General features: G+C 46.5%; 1 protein-coding gene across 5 annotated transcripts in view; it reads left to right on the plus strand.

Moving 5' to 3' along the window:
- The window catches only part of PAPPA (pappalysin 1), a 345,861-nt gene that overhangs the window by 247,716 nt on the left and 83,501 nt on the right, over positions 1–14,644 (plus strand). For all 5 annotated transcript variants that reach the window (XR_016458996.1, XM_090121651.1, XM_090121650.1 and 2 more), the window contains one exon: positions 665–1,172. Coding sequence is in view for 4 of the 5 variants with exons in the window: in XM_090121651.1 (XP_089977777.1) it covers positions 665–1,172 (508 nt within the window). In the remaining variant the exon portion in view is untranslated. The remainder of the gene's footprint in view (positions 1–664; positions 1,173–14,644) is intronic.

Genomic DNA, 14,644 nt, shown 5'->3' on the forward strand with positions numbered 1-14,644 from the left:
ACATAGCCAGTGGTGAGACATGTAAAAGCACAAGTGCCTGTTGTTTCATCATGACAAGTGCAGAGAGCCAACTCAAACCTGCGCTCCGTGTGCTTCCAAAAAAGGGATTTTACACAGTGTACAAGATGAGCCTGTAAAGGGCATAGGAATGAGTTGAGTATTTTGCTGACCCACAACACAATGTGATGAGTTCATGGAACCAGCAGAAGCTCTTTCCTTTGTCTTTGCTAAAGACAAAGAGGAAAAGGTGACATTTTAGAGTAACAGAGGTGTAAGAGGAGCACTAGAGTGAAATGAAAGCAAAGCGAGTCTGTTTATCAGATAAAGTACCAAGTGGAAAGGATAGAAAACATCACTGTTTGGCACAGGGGAATGTACCACATATAGGAAGTGTGGGACCAGACCCAGTGTCATGGTGTGTGCTGTGTGGTGTCTGCTCCATCTGAGCGCTTCAGGTGGGTTTGTGTCTCACCCAGCCATGAGACAGAGGCACTAAACTTCTCCTCTCCATGCCAGCCATGCCTGTTCTGCCCAGAAGAGTAATGAGCTCCCTGAACAGATATGTTCTCCTGCCATCAGTTTCTCTTTCAGTACTGTTGCCAATGATAAGCCATGTTCTCTGCTTTCTTTTATGCACTTTCTTTGTTTCACTCTTTTTTTCCAGGGCACCCTGATGTTGAACAGCCTTGTAAATCCAGCGTCCGGACGTGGAGCCCCAACTCAGCTGTCAACCAGCACACGGTGCCCCCCGCCTGCCCCGAGCCCCAGGGCTGCTACCTGCAGCTGGAGTTCCGCTACCCCCTGACTCCAGAGTCCCTCACAGTGTGGGTGACATTTGTTTCCCCCGACTGGGACTCCAGCGGAGCGGTGAATGATGTCAAGTTGCTCACTGTCAGTGGGAAGAACATCTCTCTTGGGCCGCAGAACGTCTTCTGTGACATCCCTCTGACCATCAAACTGGACGCAGGACAGGTGGGCGAAGAGGTGTACGGCATCCAGATCTACACTCTGGATGAGCACTTGGAAATCGATGCTGCCATGCTGAGCTCCGTCCCCCACAGCACGCTGTGCACAGACTGCAAACCCATCCAATACAAAGTGGTTCGAGACCCTCCTTTCCAGTCCGGATCTCCTGCTGTCATCTCGAACCTCAGCAGAAGATTCGTTGACATGTAAGTACTGCTTTGCAGAGATGCCTGCAAATTATAGCCTCTTCTCCTCAACCTGCTGATGTCTGGTATTGCCATTGGGTACTGGACTTTTAGACTAGGTAGATGTATCACAGAATCACAGAATCACAGAATTGCCAGGGTTGGAAGGGGCCTCAAGGATCATGAATCTCCAACCCCCTGCCACATGCAGGGCCACCAACCATTCCACCTAATGCTAGACCAGACTGCCCAGGGCCCCATCCAACCTGGCCTTGAACACCTCCAGGGACGGGGCATCCACAGCCTCTCTGGGCAGCCTGTTTCAGCACCTCACCACTCTCTCCGTAAAGAATTTCCTCCTGACGTCCAACCTCAATCTCCCCTCCCTCAGCTTAAAACCATTTCCCCTTATCCTGCTGTCACTCACCCTTTCAAAGAGTTGATTCCCCTCCTGTTTGTAGGCTCCCTTTAGGTACTGAAATGCTGCAATGAGGTCACCCCGCAGCCTTCTTTTCTCCAGGCTGAACAAGCCCAGCTCCCTCAGCCTGTCCTCATAGGAGAGGTGCTCCAGTGCCCTGATCATCTTTGTGGCCCTCCTCTGGACCCTCTCCAACAGCTCCCTGTCTTTCTTGTACTGGGGGCTCCAGGCCTGGACGCAGTACTGCAGATGGGGCCTCACAAGAGCAGAGTAGAGGGGAACAATCACCTCTCTGTCCCTGCTGGCCACCTCTCTTCTGATGGAGCCCAAGAGAGGGTGTTCTCTTTGATTCTTTCTGGAATTCAGGAGCATTACAGTCAGGTGAAATCACCTGCTGGTCATGCAGAAACGTGAAATTCCATCTTCCTTTAAGCTCAAAGGATATTGCAAACTAGTTGAGCTTTGATAACGTAAATGTTTAAGATAACCTGAGGGAGGACCTCAGGAGTATCACGCTCACCGTTTCCTCAGAAATTTTTTCACAGTAGTATTTTGGTGAAGGAGGCAGCATTGCTTTCAGTGCCAGAGCATCGTAACTTCTAATTAGCTGCTTGAGAGAGAAGGCAGAAAGTAAAATTGCGTGTTCAGGTATGTAAATGTGTTTCAGCTGCTTTCATTTTCTCCTTTCATGTGTCACTGACACAGGCTGTATTGCACAGTAAACACATCATACGTGCCAGTTTGTTGTAGGGAGTGAATTTCATCTTAGCTGCAGTTATGCTCATCTGTTGAAGGAATGTATGATTGTTGAGGAAAGCTCAACTTCAAAATATTTAATGATTTCGAGGAGATCCATGATCTACCCACAGGCATTCTCCAGAAGCAAGAAAAACATCTTTTGCATAACATGATTCCCTGGAAGTGATTCACTCATCTGTGGGAACAACATGAAGCTCTTTTGAAAATGAACACCAGATAAAAGGAAACCTGCTAAGAAAACTGCACTCTAATTTAGAAAAGATGATCTAATTAGTACAGCTAATATCAAGGAAGCATACATCATTATGGTCTTCTGAAGCATGTTTAAATATAATAAAAATGATTAATTAACAATTCAGTAATCATGAGCTACCATCCCTTTCATGGTGCAATTATACAGCTCAGAAGATGCAAATTGTCCCTATGGGTTTAAAAATTCAAGGTAGCTAACAATAGTGAATGTAAAAGCAAACCCCTGAACCTCGTGCTGAAAGTTAAGCATGTGCATAAACGCTTTCTTGGGTTGTAGCCTTGTTCCAACAACTGCTGGCACTTCACAGGAGATGAATATTGGCATATTGGAAACGTGGAAAACTGGTGAATTTTCCCATGGTTTTGCTGTGAAAGCATCTTTGCCTGAAACCTGGCCCACTCACATTGGAAAATGGGACTGGTTTGGTTTGAAATATTTGCATACCTTAGCATAAGTTCCCACAGAAGCAGGTCCAGTTTTGAGTTCATAATAAAGCGTGAAAAAAAAAAAAAGTCCAAAACATAACTTGTATTCTGACTGCTGTTCCCATGTCTTTTGGTGTAATTTTAGGGGTGACTTCTAGCCTATAGCCATCTGAAGTGGGAGAGTGCCCTCACTGTTCAGTCAATAGCCAGGGATTAATAACAATTTTCCTGTATGGCACTGAATAAATTACACTGCTGTACCTGTCTGCATGTCTCACTTAGTTATAGAATCAGCTGCAAATCAGGCAAAAAATAGAAGGTTGTCTTTCTGCAGTCAGGAGACAGAAGCAGCTGCTGGCAGAGGCTGGCACAGCCAACCCAACCAAAGCCTTTCATCTGGGCAGTGGGTCCTCTGAGGGTCTGAAGTGAAAATCTAGACGGTGAGCTTTGACTGGGCACTTGGAAAGCTAAAATGAAGCCTTTAGCCACTGGGTGAGGAGTCAAAGATGCATATTGCTTAGCACTTGGAGATGTTTTTTTTTAATGCAGGGCTTTGGCATGTGTTTGAAATCTTGAAAAGTGATTTTTTCATATCCTAGTACGCATATGTGCATAGCACTGTTTCATACCCTCTGGAGCTGAGGGGTCCTGCAGCTTCACAGCAAAGAGAAGCCGCAGCTCTTGAGCCCTGTGAGCAGAAGATGTCTCATAAAGTCATGGATAGTGGTGTTAGGCAGCACTCCATGTGTACATGGAGGGTAAATGCAGTATCTCAGCCCTTCCTCATCTGCGTGTCTCACTCTGTACAGCTGGAATTCAGCATATCTGCACAACCAGACACTGAAACCCCTTTATCTCTCTGTAAGCCCCAAGCCAGTTCCCCCTCCTTTTTATGCTTTTGCATGTTTTCCGTATTAAATAAAATGACACCCCCACACGTTCTATGGAAGGTTATTTTGAAGGCAGTCGCCTGTCTTTACTCTTGCCTGCTCTGACCTTGATCTTCACTTTCTCTTTTTCTCCCAAAGAAAATATTTGCTTGCGCTGTTATCTGTGAGCAAGATCCTTTCCCCAGGTGTGGCGATGCTGAAAGAGAAATTAATTTCTCCTACCTTCTTCCCGTCAAAGAGAGGGAACTTCTCTTTAAGCCTTTAATGGATAGCCCTTGCCTAGTCAGCACTGGGTGCTCCACAACGGAGAGGAAATAACTACAGCAGTGGAAACCTTTTATTAAGAAATGCAAAATAATGCCAGACCTTCTGTTCTCAAGCTGAATTTTAATCTCAGCTCTTGGCTCAATTGTTTCTAAGGGACAGGACCTTATCCTTGGACCTCCCAGAAACAAGGCAAGATGCTCTTGCTTCCGCTGAGTGCGATTGGCCAGAATTGCTGTAATCTGCAGTACAAAATGAGGCTCGGTGCATAGGAAGAGAGCAGAAAGCTGAATAAATCAATGGGGAAAAAAAAGGTCGGGCCAGGTGCAGCATGGAACTGCTGAGTCGTCATGGCGCAGTCAGCGATAAGGGCAGAACCACATCTGCAGATCTCAAAGCCTCAGCTCACGGTTTAATCCAACGTTCGGGTTGTGCTCTTACTGTTTTGCTTTTGCTGTTCCCTGGGAATAACCCAGGAGACAGCAGGGATGGTGACGGCGGTAATTGTTTTGCCCTCGCTTTGGCCTTGCTGCAGTGCTTTTATGCTCACATGGATGCTCTTGCAATCATTCGTGGCAACCACTGATGTTTGAAAGAGCTCAGTGAGAGGAGTGCCCCAAGTGGAGGCTCTCCTGAGGACACCAGTCCTTGGGGGCACCATGAGCAGGGCAGGTGGTGGGGAGCAGCCCATGTTTCCCACCAAGCTCCTGCTCTGAACTCACCTCTCCAACATGCCAAGCCAAGAGGTGCTGAGGTTAGTTCTGGAAAGTTGGAATAACTGGGAAAGTTTCTGAGAATTGGAATTTTTTCCAACTTTTCTGCCACGGACTTCATAGGAAACCTCAGAACGTGGTGGACTGTGATGGAATGGGTCATCTTTGTGACCTTCTTCTTTGTTAACCTGTAGGATTTTTTATGACAAAGACACTGACTGAAATAGCCTTAGAAAGAATCCCAGCACAAAGCCCTGCTACGAGTTTTGATTTTGCAGAGTTGAACATCACTGAGCAGCAAGTATGCTTTCCTGTGATATCTCCATCTGAGTTATTCTCACACTGACTAGTGCTTTAGTACCTAAGTGACACCTAGAGATACTGCATTCATAATTCAAAATAAAAGAAGAAGAGACCAAGAGAGAAAACTGCATTTTCTCATATAGGGAATATATTTTTCTTGTCACACTTAGCTTTTTTTCCACCTATTTTCTAAGGCTGCACCTTTTCTGTTCCTTGGAAATAGAGGGTCCTGGTTGTCATCTATTGTTTAAGCAAGTACAGTATTTTAAAATATTCTGTTAGAGTCAGGAGTTCCATTCAGTGCTAAGCTTACAAGCTCAATTTCACTTGCAGTGTTTTAACTGAGCACCTAAGAGGGTGAAATCCAGATCTCAGTAGGGCTTCTTGACGTGTCTGTGAAGGATTGAGGAATTACATCATTGAGACTGCAGATATTTGGAGGGGTTGCTGTGGTGCTGTTCATGGTTTCCTGGCGCTTTGCAGGCTGTATCTGAAAGAGTTTGTTTCAAAACGTGTGTTATCGATAGCATTTGTGTTTGTTGGTATGCAGTCAGGAAGCCACGCATGTGATTTGTTAGAAACCCCTGATGATGTGGTGTTGAAGGAGATGGAAAACACTTCTTAGTCTGAATGCATATGAAATACGTTGTAAACTCCTTCAAACGATGCAAGCAGAGAGGCAGGAGAATCAGCAGTGGCTGTTGGAGGTGAGCAGGACTCCATTGGAAGGCTGCAGTTACATGCAGCAGGCCCAGCTCAACCAGGCTCTGAAAAAATACAAATATCACAAGGATGATATGTAATGTTAAGGCCCTGTCGAATGCAACACTAAAATTTCATGGCAACATCTGTCCTTGTTATGGCATTCCTTCCTTTGCATTCATCTTGAAGATCTATTTCTCTATTTTCTGAAGCTCTACCAGCCAGAGGAATGTATGATCTAAAGCAGCTGAAATGAATTGCCAGATCCATCTGTCAGGAAGATAATTAACACCATATTTCCACCCAAACAAGATACAGATCACTGGGTGGATGTTCTCCTGATACCAAAAACTGAAGCCCATATTATCAACATCTTCTGCTCCCCCCTCCTCCACAGTTGCCATGCCAAATCTCTCTTGATATGCCAGGAAATACTGGGGAGTATCTAAGATAGGACTGAAATGTTAAGAAAGCACTTTACATGCCCAGATTTATCTACAAAAGCTGCTAGGTTTTCTGTATGATATCGGCACGCTACACATCTGGATTCCCAACAGGCTTTAGAACTGTCTGGTGTTCCAGATGTCCTTGTGCAACAGCATGAATACTTACAGCAAGCCTAGAAATGCCTTGCCTTGATGTGTCCAGGGACCTCATGCACTTCTTTGTGAATCTTTCCCACTGATGGTTTGTAGTTACCTTCCAATTGAATGAATGAAACCAATCACTTCTTGCCTTCTCACTTGCAGTGAAGAGCTCTGAGCTTATTCAGGATTTCTTGATGTACCAACATAAGCACCATTTTGAGACACCCAGTCCCTGTAAATTGTTGATTCCTGCATTCTAACTCCATCCTTCTCTGCACTGACCTATATACATTGGTCTATATATCAACTCCATCTTAACAAACTTTTCATTCCTGCAAATGATGAACCTCAAAGTGATAACTGAAGGACAAGTGTACATTTCACTTCAGTGTTTCTTTCAACCCAATCAACTTCAGCTACCAGAAGTAGGTGGACAACAGTATCATCTCTTGTTGAGTCCATAAGTATTTGATGCCTTCTGTCACTTCTAGCAGTACCCAAGACCTGTCCTTATTAAAAGCACTTGCTCTCTAGTCTGCATCTGCATCTAGCTGATTTCTTTCCCCTGATAACCCAATTATCCATATTTTTTCTCTCCAGTAATGTATTAAGGAGATCCTTGTCTGTATTTATATGAAAGTTTACTGCTTATCTCCAGCAAAAACACTTTTACCAAACTTCCATGTGAACATATTCACTCTTTGTTTCTGCTCATTCCTTCACATCTTCTGCACCATTAATGCAGAGCAGTGTGTGAACAAAGCTATTCCATGCCTTCCCAAGCAGCAAACACCCTTCTATCTCTGTGTGCCACCAGGTTTCTCTTACTGCTGTAGTGCTGAGACTCAGGTACATCGGCTCCTGCATCCTTCTTACACCCATGTGAAGGAAGCTCGGGCTCTCCATGTTCCTGCTGGGCTTTGGCAGCTGGAAGCCACATCCCGATGGCTTTCCTTACATCTTCATCTCTTCATCAGAGGTGCCATGTTATCTCTGCAGATGAATAAAACCTACTTCCTGACCCCACACGCAGAGCAAGACAGCAATTTTTCCCTACCACCCTCTGCCAAATTGCCTTAACCCTGCCTGAGAGAAGAGAAAGAACAATCCGCGGGCCGTGCCTGTTCAGCAGGCAGGTTTTCTGCTCAGCCTGTGCCGAGATGCTGCTTGGTGCCAGCTGCAGTGATAGATTTGTGGTTCTTTGCTGTTGTGGTTTCTTATGTAATGCTGTAGCTATAGCTGGCACTTGGCAGAACCGTAGCTCCTGTTCTGGCTCAGCTGCATATGATGCAAGAATAAGGTAGGAAGGGCGGGTTCGTCTCTTCACAGTTGTGTGATGCTGAGCAGCAGCCAGAGTGATTTTTCAGCCTGGGTTTACTCTGAAATGGGACATGGCTCTGAGTGACGCCCAGTTGCCTCTGTCAAAGAAGTGACTCAAGAGCATGGGAATAGCCAGAAAACAGTGGCTGCCCCACTTCAGGAGCAGCACTTTGCTTCAGAAGAGAGCAGCTCTGCTCCCACCAGGGACTTCCCACACACTGCTGCTGCATTGCACGGATATCCCCAGCATCCCACTGCCCAGGCTGCAACGCAGCCATGTGCCAACGTCCCTCAAACAATGAGCCTTCCCTGCCATCCTCTTATTAACTGAATAGATACTATTAGAAATGGATATATTTAATCACTCCCAGCCAGGCTGGAATTTGAACTCCTGACCTAGGAGTAGTAGCAGAGTTTTCAGCTGCAGGAAAAGAAAAAATGAAGGTCAAACAAGACTTTTCCTGCTGGGTGAAATAATTTATTGCAGGTGAAACAGTCTCAGAGACGTGGTAAATTAGGGTGTGCATTATCTCATAATTTCTCTCTGATGTTTGCCTTCCTGTGTGCATCTTTATTTTGAGCTCTCAATAAGATGAGGAGTACCAGAAATCTCCCAGGAATAACAAATGATTTTGTTGTTTTTGGGTGTTTGTTTTGTTGGTTTTTTGTTGTTGTTGTTTTTTGTTTTGCTCGATTGGGGAAAGAAGCACTGGGCAGACATGTGTTATGCACCAATTTAAAAATAACTCTCTTGTAAAAGTTGGAGTGAGCCTCAAATACCGCAGCAGAAGCAGCAAAGTGCTACCTGCCTTTTTATCAGCAGCGTCAGCCAGCACTGATAATTTTTTTCTGCTGCTCTCACCGAACTGGTGGCCCCTTTGTTTCCTGGGCATTTCATTTCAATATGCTTTCCTACAAAATAAATTTCACGTGTCTGTTAAATTTGGAGCTGTCCTCAAGCAGGGAGTAATGCTGTGCTGTCCTGAGTACCTGATCAGATAGCACAGCAGCAGCCAAAGCAGAAACCCTTTCAGTGCATCGTTGCTCATCACTGCGAGCCCAGAGTCTTCCATCACTTCCCCCAGAATCGCGCTTTCTGGCCAGGATCTTCTGAAACACGTGCTGAAATGGGCATCTCCACGCTGCTGCTGCCATTCCAGCACTTCCCTGTGTCTTGTTGTGAGAGGAAGGCAGAGTGGAAGCAGCAAGTTGTGCCCACTGAGGATGAGTGGATTTGCTGCCTTCAGAGCTCAGTGCGGATCGTTTCCTCGCTGCGGTGCAGATCTTTTTTTTTTTAGATGTAAGACCAGTTGCAGATGTAATGACAATAGAGGAAATTAGCTCATGATGGGATTTAAGAAAGAGGCTAGTGGAAATATGTTCAGTAATGTTCAGTTATTAAACCATTACAGATCCCACTGGAGACCAGCTAGTAGGATTTCTCATAATCTGAAGTGGCTTAAAGCGAAACACAGAGCCCCTAAGGGGGGAAATGACAAAATGTTCCTCTGGAGGAGTCACCTCCTCTCCTCACACACCCCTGTGTGCTCCTTGTGTGGGACTGCACATCCGTCTTTCCTAAATGCACCTATGGATTTGGGCTGCTCCCTCGCCCCACATTGCAGCCCCAGTGCCCATCTCCTCCCTGCAGAGCCCCAGTGAGGAGCAGTGGAGGAGATGGAAGCTGAGGAAACTGCAAACATCTGTGTGCTCGGGGCCTGGCCGAAGCCTTGCTGAAAATAGACACAGCTTCTCCAGGCTCCAGGAGCAGTCAGGTCAGGCTCACGTGGCTCTGTTTACCCTTTCAGGGGATTTCACAGACACAGGAGGGCATTAAGCTCTGAAAATCAGGACTTGGCTCTGTTGAAAGGAAATGCTAGAGGTCAGGACTGAATGTGGGGAAGAGCGTTCCTCCTGCAGGCAGAGCCCCATAGTATGGCCTGGGGCAGGATGCTGCCAGGGCACCCCAAACCCGGCCATGGTTAGCGGGGTGCTGCAGGGTGGCTGTGGGGTCGGAGCTGTGGGTGCTGCAGGCACAGCCGGGGCATGGTTAGCGGTGTGAGTAATCACACGCTGCTCATCCGGAGACACGATGCAACAGGCAGAGAGGTTCTTTGGTGACGACGATGGCCTTTTAGCAACCAACCCGCCCCAGCCTGCCGCCAGCCCTGATGCTGTTTTCTCCCCGCTCCCGTGCGCCGCAGCGCTGTGTCCTCAGGCGCTGGTTGCTGGCACCGCTCCCTGAGAATGAATAGAGATGCACTGATTCCCTCCGGCTGCAAGTGGGGCTTGCTGTGGGTCAGGGCCCAGAGCTTTAGTTTCTCAGCTCAGGGCTGATTGGAGCAGCAAAGAACCGAGCAAAACAGATTTCCCCCCTCCTGCCCTGCTTCTAATAGCAACCAGGTGCTCCGACACTTAACCTGTGTACCGCCGTGAAATTGCCTGTCTAGTGCAAACACCCGCGGGAGGCCCCGGGCCCCTCGCATTTCCACTGCTCTGGTAATTGTAACCCAATCTCACATAGATCCTGCATCTCTATCTTCCACTCTAAGTGTTCACGTGGTTGTTTTTGCTGTTGTTGTTCAACCAAGAAAGTAGAAAATTGACTGTTGATGTTTGATTGATTTTTAAGAGAAGAAAAACTAACAAGAATTATCTTTCAGGCCTTGGCTACAAAGTCGTTTTTTTATTAAATGTGCTACTGTGTTTTAAATTGGTACCAGGGCAAATACTTGGACGATTATATCAAAGTCTGCTGGAATTAATCAGTTGCATATATATCTATAAGCTTGCTACTTTAAAAAGTTATGATCATGTAAGAAGGACAGAAATCTTTCTTTCAGGGAGGAAAATCTGTCTTGCCAAGTGGGAGATGGTGGGGTCACCATCTCTGGAGATGTGGCACTGAGGGAGGTGGTCAGTGAGCACGGTGGGGTGGGTTGTGGTTGGTGATCTTAGAGGTCTTTTCCAGCCTTAATGATTCTCTGATTCTAAGGGAGAGATCTCTCTTAAGGCAAATGCTTGACATGCTTAAGGTCCCGAGCAGAGCAAACATGCAGCTCGGAGAGATGGGCTGCAGCAGGGCTGCTGTGTTTGGAGCCTGGGTATGTTACTGAGGTCTCTGAAGCCATTCCACACTTACACCAGTGTGCACAAGCGACACAGTAATGGACCATTTGGGTTTTGTGATATCTGGGAGAGGTGGTGGTAACTTTTGTATGTGGACGGATATCGTGGAGCAAAAAATGTTTTTCTCTTTCTAATAGATATTTGATTGCCCAACCTTTGATTTCAGCCTCTGACTTCAATCACAACCACTTTCAGTACGGTGCACGGTGGTTATGGGAGGTGTCACTAGAAATTCCTTCCTGATACAGTCGTGTTGAGTTGGGCACTGAATGGTGTGCAGGGCTTCAGGCAGCTAAGCCACCCCTAGAACAAAACGTACCCCAAAAGTGTTCACCTGAGTTCCCTGGTCAGACCACAGTCCAGGCTTAAGCTGTGTTGGGAGCAGGAATCCAGCCTCCAATCCCCACCTTCGCATCCCACACATGAGCTCTCATTCCATTCCCCTGTTGGAAGCAAGGCGAACACAGCAAACCCACTGCTGCCATTGAGACCCTGTTGTGGGCAGAGGGAGAGTCTGCTCCAAGTTTGCTCCCCAGGTGTTTTTGTCTTCTGAGTCAGTTTGCTGGCCAGGAGAGGGGCAGAGACTTCTTCTGAGGCCTTTGCACCTGCCATGTTGCTGGGCTTGTCCAAACAGCCTGAGACTGGGCCACAGCTGAAAAAACAGCCCAGATTTTTGACGTCCTTTTGTTTACAGAATCTCACCCCTCCTCTCTCCCAACTGCAGAGCCAGGCAGGAATTCTCTTCATTATCTTCTGCCGTGCTTCTCATGCCATTTTTATTAAAAGAAGAAAAGGAAAAAGCAAGGGGAGTGCATGTGAGAGAGGGAAAGGTAAAAGAAGAGAATGATCTTATGTGGACAATGCAAATGGCAACACAGGAAAAAGGAGGGGAGCTGGGGAGCACATCTATGCACGCTGTCCTGAAGTGACCTCTTCCCCTGGGTTTCTCTTTATTGATTGCTTTTGGGAGCGCTTGGGGAACCTGCAGATGTTGACTGTGTTGTGGGGATATGTGGGCATTGCTTATGGACTGGGGCTCGTTCTGGGATGCAGAGAGCTGTTTGGGAAGTGCTGCCTTTGGGCACAAGACTTGGTGACTATTGAAAGCCAAAGCAAGTTGGGTCCTTTGTAGGGTGCTTGAGGTGCAGGATGTGTCTGTTTCACGTAACAGTACCTCTGACAGCCATAGTTTAACTGGAGATGCCTAAGACCTTGTCATTTCGTCCTTAAATAACAGGAACACTGTCTTCTTTCATTGCTTATGGTCATTTCTGTTTTCGTAGGACAGAAAGTGGGATAAGCCTTTTGGATATTTTCAGTTTTGTTGAAAAGAGGAATTTGTTGTGCTAAAAAAAAAAAAACAAAACAACAATTTCCTGCTATTATTTGTAGCAGACGTGCCATGGTAGTGGGAAGAGGGAAGCAGGTTGCTGCTTTCCCTTGGTGCTTTCAGGGGCTGTCATCCTAGTGAGGCAGTGGCACAGAGAAGTGGTGGATACTCCATCCCTGGAGACATTCCAGGTCAGGCTTGAAGGGGCTCTGAGCACTGATAGAGCTGTAGGTACCCTTGTTCATTGAGGGATTTGGACCAGATGGCCTTTAAAGGTCTCATCCAACTCAGATAATTCTATGGTTCTATGCACTCAGTCTGCAGCCCAGCCGTGGGCATCGAGCAGGTGTGGCTGGGCACAGCTGGGTACCTGTGAATTTGGTGATCCTTCAAAACCACCTTGGTCTTAGTAGAAAACTGCTTCCCAGCAGTGTTTTTCCTGTAAGTTGCACAGAAATACCCGATCAGAGAGCAGCAATCCATTGCCCATGGGATGCTTCAAGTTCAGAGTGACTGCCCCCCATACCCAGGATGACCAGGAGAAGGGAGAGAGGGCTGTACATCTCTGATCCTGGATCTGTTGCTTTCACAAGCAGACGGGCGAGGAGCCCTGGTGCCATTCTGCACAGCACGCTCCAGTTCCCCCTCTGAGCAGAGCACTTGAGTCATTGCTTTTTAATACGAGTGCCTCCCCATGGGCGGAAGCCGCAGCGATCAATGCGGCTCGCTCAGTTCTCGAAAAGGTCATTAAAAGAACATAGATATAAATTTAAACGAGTGTTTGTTCACATCCTCAGCGTTAAGGATGCTCTCCTATCTCACCTCCCGACGCGGCATGGTGTGGATGGTGGCACTGCAAGAAGCACTGTCACCATCAATGCCACCAGCAGCCAGGGCCCCAATCCTGTTTTTATCCTTACTTGGAGCAGCCCTTGTCTTGCAGGTGACAGCATGGAGCAGCACTGCTGCCAGTGCCTGATGTCAGCGCTCCCTGACGCGCTCAGGATGCTCCCCGCATACCAGATTTTACATCCACAGTCAATATAATTAAAGACACCAGAGCTCTCCCCACGTAATAACTTCTCATTTCCAGTTTTCTGTCGTATTCACCCACATACGCATCCATCTCCAATCACCTAATAATTCATAAACACCATATTCTCTCCTGTGCTTAATTTAGTGCTGTGTCTTCTTCCATTCTGTTCTGCCAACTTCCCACCCTGTGCATAAACAAATGTGAACTTTGCCTTGATTTTGCTTTGCTTCCATGAACACACCAGCGCACACAAACACTCCCACACACGCAGGCACACTTGCAGGGATGCACTTTTGCTGTTGGCTGGATGCCTGTCCATCACCTGCCGGTGGAAATCACGTGCAAAAATCACAGCTTGAAAACTTCTGTCGGTGTTTCGCGCTTGTGTTTCGTGATTTCAGCACATCAGAAAGCACTGCTGATCTGTTTATTTTGTAGCTGTTGCAGCTCCCTGGATGGTTCATTGATAGCAAGGCTTTTCTAAGAACTGAACGTTTTTGTGGTTGGAAGATATCCGGAGGCAAAATCTAAATTTCTACAAATATCCTTGTTAATCTTAAATATTTTATGAATGGTTTTGAGAAACAATTAGAGAGATAATTAGCCTTTAATATTCAAAGCTTGCCTCTGCTTTTGTTTCATCAGTGTATATCAGATGCTTCCCATATTCGTGTTGGAATTTCTTCTCAGAAGGGGTGGTGATGCATTGGCACAGGATGCCCAGGGGGTGGTGGGGTCACTGACCCTGGAGGTGTTGAGGAAAAGAGTAGACGTGGCACGGAGGGACGTGGGTTAGTGGGCATGGTGAGGGAGGGTTGATAGCTGGACTTTGTGATCCTGGTGTTCTCTCCAACCTCAATGATACCATGATCTTAATCAGTGGATTTATCCAGGAGTGAAAACCTCAGTGTTACACATCGGGGTGTGTTTGGCCATTGAAGTTATTTCATGTAATTTTTTTCTGGTTGGCTCACGTGGCAGCTTTATACAGGGTATTACTAGGGCAGAAGTTGGATAATTTTCACTCTCATTAAACAACCACACTAATACTAAGTAGATATCTCCCCAGCATAGACAAATTGAGATTCATGCTACCTGAGGTCTCTCAAGTTTAGCCAATAGTACTGCAGGCTATTGCCAACAGGAATCAATAAGAAAACACTTGTGATGTGCTTTGGTTCCACTGAGTTTTATCCACAATTTAAAGTGTGGTAGCAAAGAATCAAACCCCTGTGTTTCATTCAGTGGTAGTTATGCTGCAGGCATGAGAAGCAGCTTTGTTGTAAAATATAATGTGTGGTATTGGACTTAAAGTCGTGCTTGTTAATTTAATGAGTGTTGCAAGGAGATGGTTATGTCACCAA

This window comes from Phasianus colchicus, chromosome 19, assembly GCF_987193195.1.
Source record: "Phasianus colchicus chromosome 19, bPhaCol1.hap1.1, whole genome shotgun sequence".
NCBI lineage: Eukaryota > Metazoa > Chordata > Aves > Galliformes > Phasianidae > Phasianus > Phasianus colchicus.